The sequence below is a fragment of the Euprymna scolopes genome, chromosome 43 (genome assembly GCF_053919585.1).
Source record: "Euprymna scolopes isolate OS-2025 chromosome 43, ASM5391958v1, whole genome shotgun sequence".
In the NCBI taxonomy this organism is placed as follows: domain Eukaryota; kingdom Metazoa; phylum Mollusca; class Cephalopoda; order Sepiida; family Sepiolidae; genus Euprymna; species Euprymna scolopes.
The window spans coordinates 34,203,774-34,215,910 of record NC_136524.1 but is presented as its reverse complement, the minus strand read 5'-3'; the positions used below and the strand labels follow the sequence as shown (position 1 = coordinate 34,215,910).

The window sequence follows — 12,137 nt, the reverse complement described above, 5'->3', positions numbered from 1 at the left end:
AGGCACACGATTGCATCTTGTCAATGGCCAATTGAATGTTAGCAAAGTTTTCACCTAATATTCACCCAGTGTAATAAAAATCCAATATTTGTAGACCACAACTTACTGTTACACCACGAAAATTGGCCAGAGTGTTCGATGTGATCCAGTTAATGGTGTAATTAAGGTTGACGCCAAAGTGAATGTCAAAGACCGACTCCTAACAATACATGTGAACTTTAATGTGGTTGGAGAAAGCAGTTTCTTTTTTGGAGGGCAGGCATGCATGACTTTCCAAAGGGCTCCACAATCAGGATCAAATGCAGTGGCAATCAATGAAGCAGATAATAGTCTTTTGCAAGTAGTTCCAGTGATGCTTAAGCATTCTGCGGAGAATGAAAACCTGGTCGGTACATCACAGCTAAGACTAATACTGCAATAATTACTGCGACATTGTTTATCACCTTTTCTGTAAAAGAGAAAAAGGATGGCATCGCTCCAATTTTAAGAGTTTTTCACCTTCCCAGACATGGGTAAAGATTTCGTAGAAGGTTGGAACTAATATATCTGAACAATGTTTGAAGATTTCAGATGAACACTAATCTTCTTCAGCTGTCTTGTTGTCTTTCAGTTTTTATGGTGTCCAGGATTTCAGCAGTTTTGTGTGTGTGTGTGTGTGTGTGGGGGGGTTTATGTTAGTCATAAACCGCAGAACCATTAAGAATAACGAAAGCAAATTATTTTGTTCTTCACAGGCCAAGTTACTTTTCTCAAATAACACTGCTGCCATCACATTCTGTCATTATGCTGAATGCGGATTAACATAATTATTAAAAATTATTTTTACATAAAATCCGAGAAGTAAACTATAAATGCTTAAAAAAAATAAAATAAAAAAATAAATAATAAAAAAATAAAATAAATAAATAAAAATAAATAAAAATGCATCATTTAAGCAAAGTTTAAGAAATACATTTTAAATATAAAAATATATTTTACTTAATTTTACTTGCTCATAACGTCGGGTATAATTTTTGGTTAAAGGTTAAAAATGTTTTTCTAGGAAAAACTACTCTAGAGATGAGAGAAAAGAGAAATAAATTCTTCCCTTTGTAGAAAAAGGGCAGTTAGGTCTACTTATGGTGTGTGTGTGTGTGTGTGTGTGTGTGTGTGCATATAGTCTTATTTAGGAGCAGAAACATACTTTGCTAATCAATCTTGTTTTTAAATTATTTCATTAAATAATCAACTAAATATTACATATATAAAAAAGGCATCCAAATAAAGCGAAACGCATTTATAATTATTGGATCACACAATTATTTAATGTAATCTGTTTGAAAAATAGTTATGTGAAACGGATTTCTTATTCAGTTATTCAACTGTTATAAATAAAAACTTGAATTTTCTTTATGATAATATGTGCATACTAGCAAAGATACCCACGCAAAGCATGGGTATCTTTGTAAGTACACTTGGGTACCCGCTTTGCAGTAAGTGGATGCTGTAAGAGCAACTTTTGTTTAAGGTGGCGAACCCCAACGTGCTGTGCACCATATGTAAATGGGGGAGTTTATGAAGAGCCGTAAATACGACCTCAACCTCTGACCTTAAAAAATGGTGTGTACCATTCCTAGGTCAGAGACCATGTCTGGTTTGGTCATGACTGGATCAGTAGTGTGGGCTGTAGGAGAGTTGTACACACAGACACGCACACTACTACTTTCTATATATAGATGATAAATCAGATTCGTAATATCAATTTTGAATCTAATCACAATGTCTTGAAATGTTTAGGTTAGTAATCGACTTTAAAATATGCTTAGCCAGTAAAAACTATGTTTAACCTTTTATTAAAATTTTTTTTACATATTGCAAGCTTTAAAGAGTCATGCACCTAACATGCGATCACGTCCCAAATAAAGCATCACATTATTCGTACATATTAAAAACATACAGAACCTACATACAACAATTCAACGAAAATGTGATATATTACCCGAAAGATAGAAGATAAAGACAAAAACTAATCAAACAAAAACATTATGCGTTATTATGATATAACTAGCAAGACCTGCTAACCGGCGTTGCCCAGTGGTAGCAATGGTGCATATTTCGCAATGTGAGCATCACTCGTTTTAGTCCGTACTGAAAGTGTTCACCATTAAACAAATGATAAAGAAATGATGAATCTAAGTTAATATTTTGTAATAATAAAAGTATCTCATTATTACAGTAAAATGTGTTCACAAATGAACCTCAAAGTTAAGAGTTTTAAATAAAACTAAGTTCTTGTATTTTAATTTAAAAAGAAAACTCAATCATCGAGAAAAAGGATATGATTAATAGAACACGGAAATTATGCAGATAACGAACGTTTAGAGGTGGAATAACTAAATAAAGGAATTGTAGAATGTATACTTCTCAGCCAATCAGCCGAGTCGGATTTTTGGATAGGAGAAATCATTTGTGTAGAATGAATGTGGTAAGAATATGCAACTGTGTAGGCAATCAGTAGTCAGTTAATGCCGGGTAATATCCAGGAAAGTAGAAAAAACTATAAATGCACACGGTGTGGAATGGGGGCGTAAAAGGACTTCTGGAAATGGGGGTGAAAATCTAGCTACTTCCTCTATAGGTTATGATGATGAGGAACATGGTGAATAAATGTAATGTTTTAATATTACGAAATAATGTGTATGAGAATGTGTTCTATGAGTAAATAAAGTAATGGCTCATGGCGTAAACATAAATTTTTAGTGCCATCTGTTGTTGTCAACCTATGCTAGTTTCATCCAGATAGGAAAAATTGCACCTTTTATCATATAAAAGATAATGTTAGGCTCTCTCTCTAGATATATATATAGGTAGAAAGAGAGGCCAACATTATTATAAGACAGAATGTTTTTGTTTGATAAGTTTTTGTTGTGATTTTCAATATATATATACATATATATGTATATATTATGATTATGATTATTCAGGTTACAGTGTGTGTGTGTGTATATATATATATATATATATATATATATATATATATATATATATATATATACACATACATACACACACACACTGTAACCCGAATAATCATAATACCCGGATATAAGAGATTTTATAGGGTCCCACATCAGAGCCTGTGTTACAGCACAGGTTAGGAAACCCGGATATAAGATAGTGGCATGTGCCTGAAAAGAAGTATCTTATATCCAGGTTAAACTGTATATATATTATTTGTAGGCACAAAATTTTAACATAATATTGGAAAATAGTCAAGCTATTTGTAAACAAAAAAATGTGAGCACGCTAAAAATGGCAGTCAATATTTACATAAAGACATTGGAGATATGATCTACTAGCGTTGATTTCATGGCTTAGAGAGAGAACTGTCGACTATCAACTAGATGGTTGTAAGCCAGATTCTTGACTCTGTGCTAGTTTAACCATACTGAAGAGCTGTGATATAGTGAAATAGTCGGTTTATGGATAACATATCTAAGCACATATACATATTACAAGCAAGTGGGAAGCGCTTGTGGATTTGATATTTTCATGAAACTTCCTCCTGAAGAAGTCGGTTCAACCTGCGTAAGGTGAGTGCCGCTTCGGTACGGTATACATATATTAAACAATTCCAATATTTTTTTTCCAGTTCTTTATAAACCTCTAAACATTTAACCATAAAGTTACTCCCCCCCCATTACATGTTAAATGTGTATATATTTTCTAAAACGTGTGGTGGGAGAAGTGATCTATGAATTTTAGTTTTACTGATAGTTTAAAAGCAATACAAATTTATTTTATTACCACTAGCATCTGAAGAGTTTGCTTTAAACACACACAAAAAAAATAAAAATAAATAATAAAAAAATAAAGGCGGGAAAAAATTTCATATACTGCCGTACAGACGGTCGAGTTTCAATCCTGGCTTGAGGTAGTTGCCTGTCTAGGCGCACTGATGAGCTGTGAAACAGCGAAACAGTACTGTATGTGGATGACTATATATATATATATATATATATATATATATATATAAATAATTAAAGGAATGGTTTTCAGCATTGGAAAATAGGCATGATTTTTTCTGATTCTAACAAAAGTTTTAACTTTTTCAAGTCTTGATTAAACTAGACAATTTTAAATTTTATACTGTTTAAAAATTTTAGTTACACTTCAGATATGTTTGAAAAAAAAAAAAAAAAAAAAAAAATACAAAGTTTGTATGTATCTTGACACATTTGCATTGTTAAAACTACATCGGGCAGTAAATACCATCACCTTGTGTTTTTAACACACACACAACCAACTTGGTATAGGGAAAGTTCAATAAACCAAAAATATTTAATGCTCGTATTAATTACATTAAAGAGATAATCAAGAAAAGCAAACATCTTTTGTGAAAATGTTATCTTACTTACCAATGAGAGATAATTGCATAGATTCGCATAAGCTACACTAAAGTTTGGTTCGCTAATAGCCTGTGGATGAGAAAGAAAGAAAAGGGTGAAAGTCCACTGCGAAGGTCGCAAATAACAAAGAATACAAAGTTTATGATTTTAGAAAAAAATCATTTAAAATGAAAGCAAGTAAAACGGCGAAAAGTAATGAAACTTACCTTTTCAAACAAGAGATCAATGACAACTTTTAATTTATTTTCTGTATCAATCTGTATACTGCGCATCTGCGTTAATAAAATGTGGAACTTCTGAGGAGTCAACTTGTTAAGAATACTCCTAACTCTGCGGTTTAGCTGAAAAAAAAAAAAAAAAAAAAAAAAAAAAAGTTTACAGGTGAGATAATCATTTTTAAATTCACATTAAAACTGTTAAATACCAATCAAGCAAGAGAAATATAAAAATTAAAAACCGAAAATGGTTTTTGTCCAGAATTCCTCATCTAAAGCACAAAAAAATGTACATGGACATATTCATGACGAAATGACAAAAATATTCCAAAAATTAAATTGATCAATTTAATTTTTTTTTTAAATAAAAGTCAAAATTTATTATTTTAGTAGTAACTGAAGAGCAGTGTTTTGTCCACCATTTTAAAAAAAATCTAAAATTAAAAAATAAAAGGAAATGAGGGTACTTGTTTAGTTTAATAAAGACATTAGAAAAATGAAAATATTGAAAAAAAAAAAAAAAAGGAAAAATATATATATATTGTACATACCTGTTATGGAATTAAGTTGAAAAATTTTTTTTTTCACTTAATATCTGAATTTGATAAAATATTTTTTTTTTTACAGAGGAAAATCAAATTTTAATAAAATCGATTATATCCCATCATATTTTGTGGACGATGGGGGCACCAAGGAAATAACTCCATCACCACTTAATCTCGTCAAATTTTGACAAACTATTTTGAAACAGGGGCAGAAAAAATACCTAGATAAACATTTTATTTTTTTCACTTATTTTACAGAGTTATTTGTCCTTTTCTTTTAAATCCCTTTTTCATTTTTTCCTTTGTTAATCACTTCTTCGTTTAAAGACACCCCCTCCCCAGCTGCGAAATGATAGCCAGGGTACGATCAATGTCATTAAAATTTGATTTTCCTGTGAAAAAAACAAAGTGAAATTTTTTTTTTTTATAAGAACTTAATTCCGTAACGGGTATGTACAATATAAATTTTTTTCAATATGTTCATTTTTCAATGTCTTGATTAAACAAGTACTGAAATAAGCAATTCAATCTTGCAAGACTCTTTTCATAATTTGGTTTTCTTAAACAAATAAATAGAATTAGTTGATCAATTTATCTGATTTTTGAAATATAACATTCCATGACAGCTATGTACATAAAAAAATGTGTATTTTCCATTTTTTTTAAAAACATTTTAAATTCAGTAAGAAGAAAAAAAAAAAAAAAAAGTGGAAGGAGAAGTTTACTTACTTCTTCATCTTCCGTCTCTTTTGTAATTTTGTAGGATGGTTTCCAGGCATTTTCACATTTATTTAATGGCAAATCTGATGATATGCAAACATTCATTATTTTCTTTATTTCTTTTCTTCCACTGCCTTGTTGACTTCCCCTCTTTGTCATACTACCACCACTGCTACTAGGCTGCAATACACAAAACTATTAAGTATAAAACGTTATTCTGTTGTTAAGACTACAAGATTTGAACAACAACAAAAAAAGCTGTAAAAAATTTTTTTTTAAATTATATAGCATTAACATGATATGAAGACCAAATAAAAAAAGACATGGGATAAGATAATATATACAAGCATGCATGTATAAAAACAAAGAAATTAAAAGCACATTAAAATAAAAAAGTTGATAATGGTTCAATATTGGAACTACACACACACAAACAAGTAACAAGCAATGAACAATATAATGTAATGTTTTGGAATTTAGGATTTCCCACCAATTAATAGAGAAATTACTACAGATAAACTATGGCCTATTAAAAATATATGCCTATAATCAGCTAATGTATTTCCTAATTTATGGCATAGCGCTACTGGAAGTGGTGACAAGACAAATCAGTTCCTTAACTTTTAATTTCTTCAGTATTTCTATTGTGAAGCGATTTATTTAAATAAAATATAAGAAAAGACATTATTGAAAAGTATACAATAAAAATTAAAATTACAGATAAAATAAAGAATACAATTAAGTCTTATTTGCACTTTTAATAACAAATTTATTTTATTTAAATTTTTTCATAAGAAATACATATTTATGAATAAATTTTTTTTTTTTTTAAATTAATTTTTGTCCAGAATTCCTCATCTGAAGCACACAAAAAAAAAAAAAAAGTACAATGTTTTCATTAATTTAATTTTTTTTTATTTGGATTTATATAATGAAATACATGTTTATGAAAATATAAAAATGAAAAAAAAAAAAAAAAAAAAAAAAAAAAAAAAAGATCGGAAAAACGTAAAAAAGTACATGCACAGGGGAGATAAAAAGTTAAGGAATTGATTTGCCATGTCACTGCTTTTGGTAGCGTTACGTTGGAAATTAGGAAGTACATTAGCTGACTATAACCAAAAGTGTGTGTGTGTGTGTGTGTGTGTATATATATATATAAATAAATAAATAAATAAATAAAATAAAATTTTTTTTTTTTTTCCATTTAGTGTCTTTTAATAACTCTTGCTGACATTTTGTTAAGTAATAACCTGTACATTTCAGCTGACCTCTTTTTTGCGCCTTTTAACGTCATTTTGACATTTGCTTTTCCATTTTATATTTAACTAGGAGGGGAGGGGGGTTGTAGGTGTGTGTATTGGGATAAGTAATAACCCTGAAACGATGTAAAAAAAAAAAATCGGGGGGGGGGGGGGGGGGAGGAAACAACCCCCCCCCGCTGTGTGTATGGGGGGGGGGGGAAACTAAAGAATAAGCGAAGTAAAAAAGAAAAAGAAAAAAAAAAAAAGAAAAAGAAAGAAAGAAACGTTGCCCGCGTGTCTAAAGATGTAAAAGAAAAAAAAATAGTTTTGGTCGTGAGGCTGGATTGAACCCGGGAGCCTTGACGCGGAGGTGAAACAAACTCCAACCACTTAACCGTCTAGGCCAAGAGAAAGAGGAATTAATTATAGTGTTAAAATAAGGCTTATAAAGCCAGTGAAAGAGGTTTGATTGACAGATAGCCACTAAATGAGGTCATCGCGGGAGCGTGATGAGATGACGTAGCAGTATTTTATTTTTTTGTTTTACTTCACATTAGCGTTTATTAAATTACGTATTTGGTCTCCTGTCTAGACATCTCTCTCTCTCTCACTTCGTCTTCCTTACTCTAAAGACTGTTACTAAAAAAGAAAATGGCGTCTGGCTGGGTTTTTTTTGTAAAAACTTCGATCGTTAATATTTTTTTGTAAGCGTATTTTTTTTTTTTACTTCACATTTTTGGCTTGTTATTTTTCGTTTAACTATCGTATCTAACTATTTTTAATGTGCTAATAACTTTGGAACAGTTGTCATAGCGTAGAAGTTCATAGTTTAGCTTGTGTGAAGGTTAAATTTATTTTTTTTTTTACCGATAAAAACATTTTTAAATTTTAAATTCAGACTGCCATTAGAGCTTGCTGACGTCAAGATCACGTGACATGACTCAGCGGGTTTTAAATACAAGTTGACCCAAAATAAACGGCCCCGTGTATACTTTATGTAGAAGAGTTGGGGGCATATTTTTGAGCGCAGTTATAAATCGATTTAAAAATATGTAATGTTTAACATTAAAATGTCACTGCAGAAAACCGATCAGTTGACACACTTCTGATGGTCCTTTTGGGCTAATTTTTCAATATTTGTCGTCTGGAGGGTGGGCTTTAATATGATACCAAGTTTGTGAATTTTTGTTCCGTCGGTCAAAAGTTTTTAGCAGACACGCAAACATACATACATTTTCGCTTATATATATATATATATATTCTATCACCATTAATCCTTTTTTTTCTTCTCTCTCTCTTCTTCTTCACTGATTTTTCTTAATTACACTTTGTCTCGGCAGCCGTGTTAAACACATATCTTATTTTTCTTTTATTAATATTATTGGAATTTTTCCCCCTTTTCCTTGTACATATGTGCTAATTATTCCACGGATTTCGGCCTTTTGGATTATTTTGAACCATCTTCCAATTACGCGATTTCCTTGGATTTTACTTGTGCGAATAGAAATTTAATTAACTTTCTTCGATTTACATTTTTGGATTTTATCGTTATTGGATAATTTACCTTTCACCAGACTATCCATTCACGTGAAATAACCTTTTTCTTCACCATATTTTCTCTGCTTCACTTTTTGTTATCAAGTAAGATCTTTGACTTACTTGCAGTTTCATCAAATACTTTTGTATGCAAAATCTGATCCTGCATTTTGCTAATTCCTACCTTCTGATGAGAAGGAAAGTATTTCTTTGAAACTCCACGGATTAAGGACTATCCACTTATTAAGTGCTCCCTTTTCAGATTAAATATGTTTTTAACTCTTTTTTAAAGTGTTTTTTTAATGTTTTATTAACTGTTTGCTCTTATCATTAGCTCTATCTCATTGCTTAACATATTGGATAAAAATAGAAAATCTATTACATAGGGTTATTAAATAAATATACATACCGCTTTCGAAGACTTGACATAACCGGGTGTGAAGTCATACGATGGACTTTGATGAATGCCAGTTTTTTCGAATGTTCTGATCACTTCTTGGGTGTGTGGCTAGAAAAACATATAAACATATGAAGACATAATAAAAATTCCTTTTTGTAATGTCATATTTTGTTATAAAAAAAATAAAAATAAAAAATAAACAATGAACAAATCTCTAAGTAAAATGGAGTTAGTCATCTCTCTTAGACTAATGTCCTAATTCTAGATTGGTTGGCTGTTTTTGTTTTCTGCCATATCAACTCTTTTCAGCTTATTTAATGGCCAAATCCAGTTATTTTGAAGAAATTTTTTTTAATATATATATATTTTCAAGTCGGTTTCTATTTAACCCATAGATGGGACCCTAACAGGTACTACCACTCTGGGTCAGAGTGGACCTGGGAGCAATGGCAATTAAATGGTGGCTCCACACTCCCTAAAGCCCGCAAGCTGGGGCCTCACCACCGGATATAGTTTAAGGTTGTATCCAGGACATATAGTTAAAAGCGTGCCCATCACTTGTTACAATTGAAGAACTCCTTTCACTTAGTGATTCATTTCTTTTTAATCTATTATTTTTTTTCTACATTTAAAGTTGGACAGGTTTTCATTTGTTTCTGTACAAACTGGCAATAACAAGTTAAGGTTCTAACACGTTTTCCTTTTATCAACAGGTGAATACAGGGGCATTCACACTTCAAAATTTCATCTCAAATTTTTCCAATTGTTTGTAGAAATGTTCTGACAGCCATAATATGTATTTACAAAACATTTCATTCTTCATTCATAGCGAATATCACAGAATTTTTTTTTTTTTTTTAAACTTTTGGCTCAACATGCACCTACAAACACTCGAGCAACGCCAAGCACCTAGGCTAGTTCAGAAATAAAAAAAATAGGAATCAGAAATTGTAGCAGAATAGAGAATTTAGAAATGGTAAATGTAGATAGGGAAAAATACAGGAATGGCTCCACTACCAGTATTCATACAAATAAATGTAAAAGTTTTAGTCTCATATTTGCAAGTAACTTATGAATTAAATGTTATTTAAAATTTTGATTTCAAGTATAGACAACTTAGTGAAGCAATACTAAGAAAAACCAACTCATCTATACATCTTTAAAGTTGAGTTTTTTTTCTCTCCCTAAACATTGATATTACAAGCCTACATTTTTTATTTAAAAATTAACAAACTTTTTAATATACTCAGTCATAGATATGCAAGTGACTACATGAAGATTAACTAATTTTCATATTCCTTTGAAAAGGAGTGTTAATTATTAACTTTTTTTTGTTTATTAGATTTGTTTCATGTAACTATTACATTCATGCATAGTTTTTACATTCTGTATAATTGCATAGAATCAAGAATGAAAACATAGCACAAAAATTATATACATCTATACAAGTGAAAGTGTGTGTGTGTGTGTGTGTGTGTGTGTGTATTTCCCTATCAAAACTACTCTGTCAACTTTCAGTCTACAGACGTGAGATTTGACATAAGGGGTACTGAGATTTGGAGAAATCTTTTTAATTGGTTTTCGGACAGAAATTTGGCTGTCAAGGAGTCAACAACTTGACCTTTGAAAACTACCAAACGCCTGCCAATTTTGGGTCTAAACATTTGAAATTTTAGATGTATATTACTTGAACGTGGATCAAACTTTTTTTTTATTAAATTTGAACCCAAAACAAATGTTAAAGGGTCAAAATTGGGGTCAAATATAAAAAAAATTTGACCTCTGCGGTCTCTACGAAATTACTCAGGCAATTTTTGGTTTAAACATTTGAAATTTTACAAAGAACTTTATTCAGACATAGGGCAAGCATTTTAATCGGTTTTTGGCTGAAAATTTGGCTACCAAGGGGTCAAAGTTCAAAAGATTTTACCCTTGTGGTTTCTAGCAAACTATTCAGCCAATTTTGGGTCTAACCCTTTGAAATTTTACATAAAGGGTATTCAGACATGTAGCAAACTTTTTAATCAGTTTTTGTGCGAAAATTTTACTGGCAAGAGGTCAAAATTGAAAGATTTTACCATTACAGACTAACAAACTCCTCCGCCTATTTTGGGTTTAACATTCGAAATTTAAGATGTAAGTTACTTGGACAGGAGTCAAAATTTTTAATATATATATATATATATATAATTTCGACGGTAATTCTTGGCCTGAAGACGTAATCCCCCAACGTGGGTGATTACAGAAATATGTATGTACATATGTAGCCATTAATGTTTGTATAAATAAAATTAATATACCTGCTCTGTTCACTCATTGAGCACTATTTTGGTAGACACATGTTTCATTGGATGTACTTCTAGGAAACTAAACTCTACTGGCTATATATATATATATATATATATATATATACACACACATATGCACATAAAGTTATGAATAGTACGTAGGGCTCGAGCAAAGCCTGGGCTGAACTGCTAGTTATATAGACAAATATTGTTAAATAGCACAGTGTTTTTGCTTCATTTTTGTAATTTTTCCATTTTTCGTATGGTCGTTCTTATATCTCTGTCGAATCTGTGTAGAATGTTCCCTAGTCGTTTTTAGCCATACTTTTTTTTTTTGTTTTTGCGAGTACTTTCAACTGATGCATGACCAACACATTGTCCAGACGATTAGCCTGACACCTTTCAGATACAAGCTCAATTTTCCAACAGCTAAAACAACATGGCTGCTCACATTCCCAATTTAGAAAAATCCTAGTTGAAAACATGAAAATGATTTATACGGATCCAAACGTACAAAGACGAAAAATACTGGAAGCACTATATATAAGAGCTAAACAACTGAAAATGAACAATGTAAATTTTAAAAACAGTAATAACATTTTAAAGTACCTGGGTACGTAACCATTAAATATATATATATATATACATATATATATATATGTGCGTGTAAGTATATCTACACATGTTATAATGTAAATTTATAAATTAATAATAAAAAACAAACAAAATAACTAATTTTTAAACCATTATTTTAGCCATATCCTTAACATTTTATTTATTTTTTAACACACAAGACATTTC

General features: G+C 30.7%; 1 protein-coding gene across 20 annotated transcripts in view; it reads right to left on the bottom strand.

The window, feature by feature from the left end:
* LOC145268276 (eukaryotic translation initiation factor 4 gamma 3-like) overlaps nt 1-12,137 on the bottom strand; it is a 222,638-nt gene that overhangs the window by 35,966 nt on the left and 174,535 nt on the right. For 15 of the 20 annotated variants that reach the window (XM_080123658.1, XM_080123651.1, XM_080123653.1 and 12 more), the window contains 4 exons: nt 9,058-9,156; nt 5,878-6,063; nt 4,595-4,729; nt 4,398-4,457 (listed from right to left, as the gene is read on the bottom strand). In XM_080123658.1, the coding sequence (XP_079979784.1) occupies nt 4,398-4,457; nt 4,595-4,729; nt 5,878-6,063; nt 9,058-9,156 (480 nt within the window). The remainder of the gene's footprint in view (nt 1-4,397; nt 4,458-4,594; nt 4,730-5,877; nt 6,064-9,057; nt 9,157-12,137) is intronic. The other 5 variants (XM_080123656.1, XM_080123655.1, XM_080123663.1 and 2 more) reach the window with 1 other exon arrangement.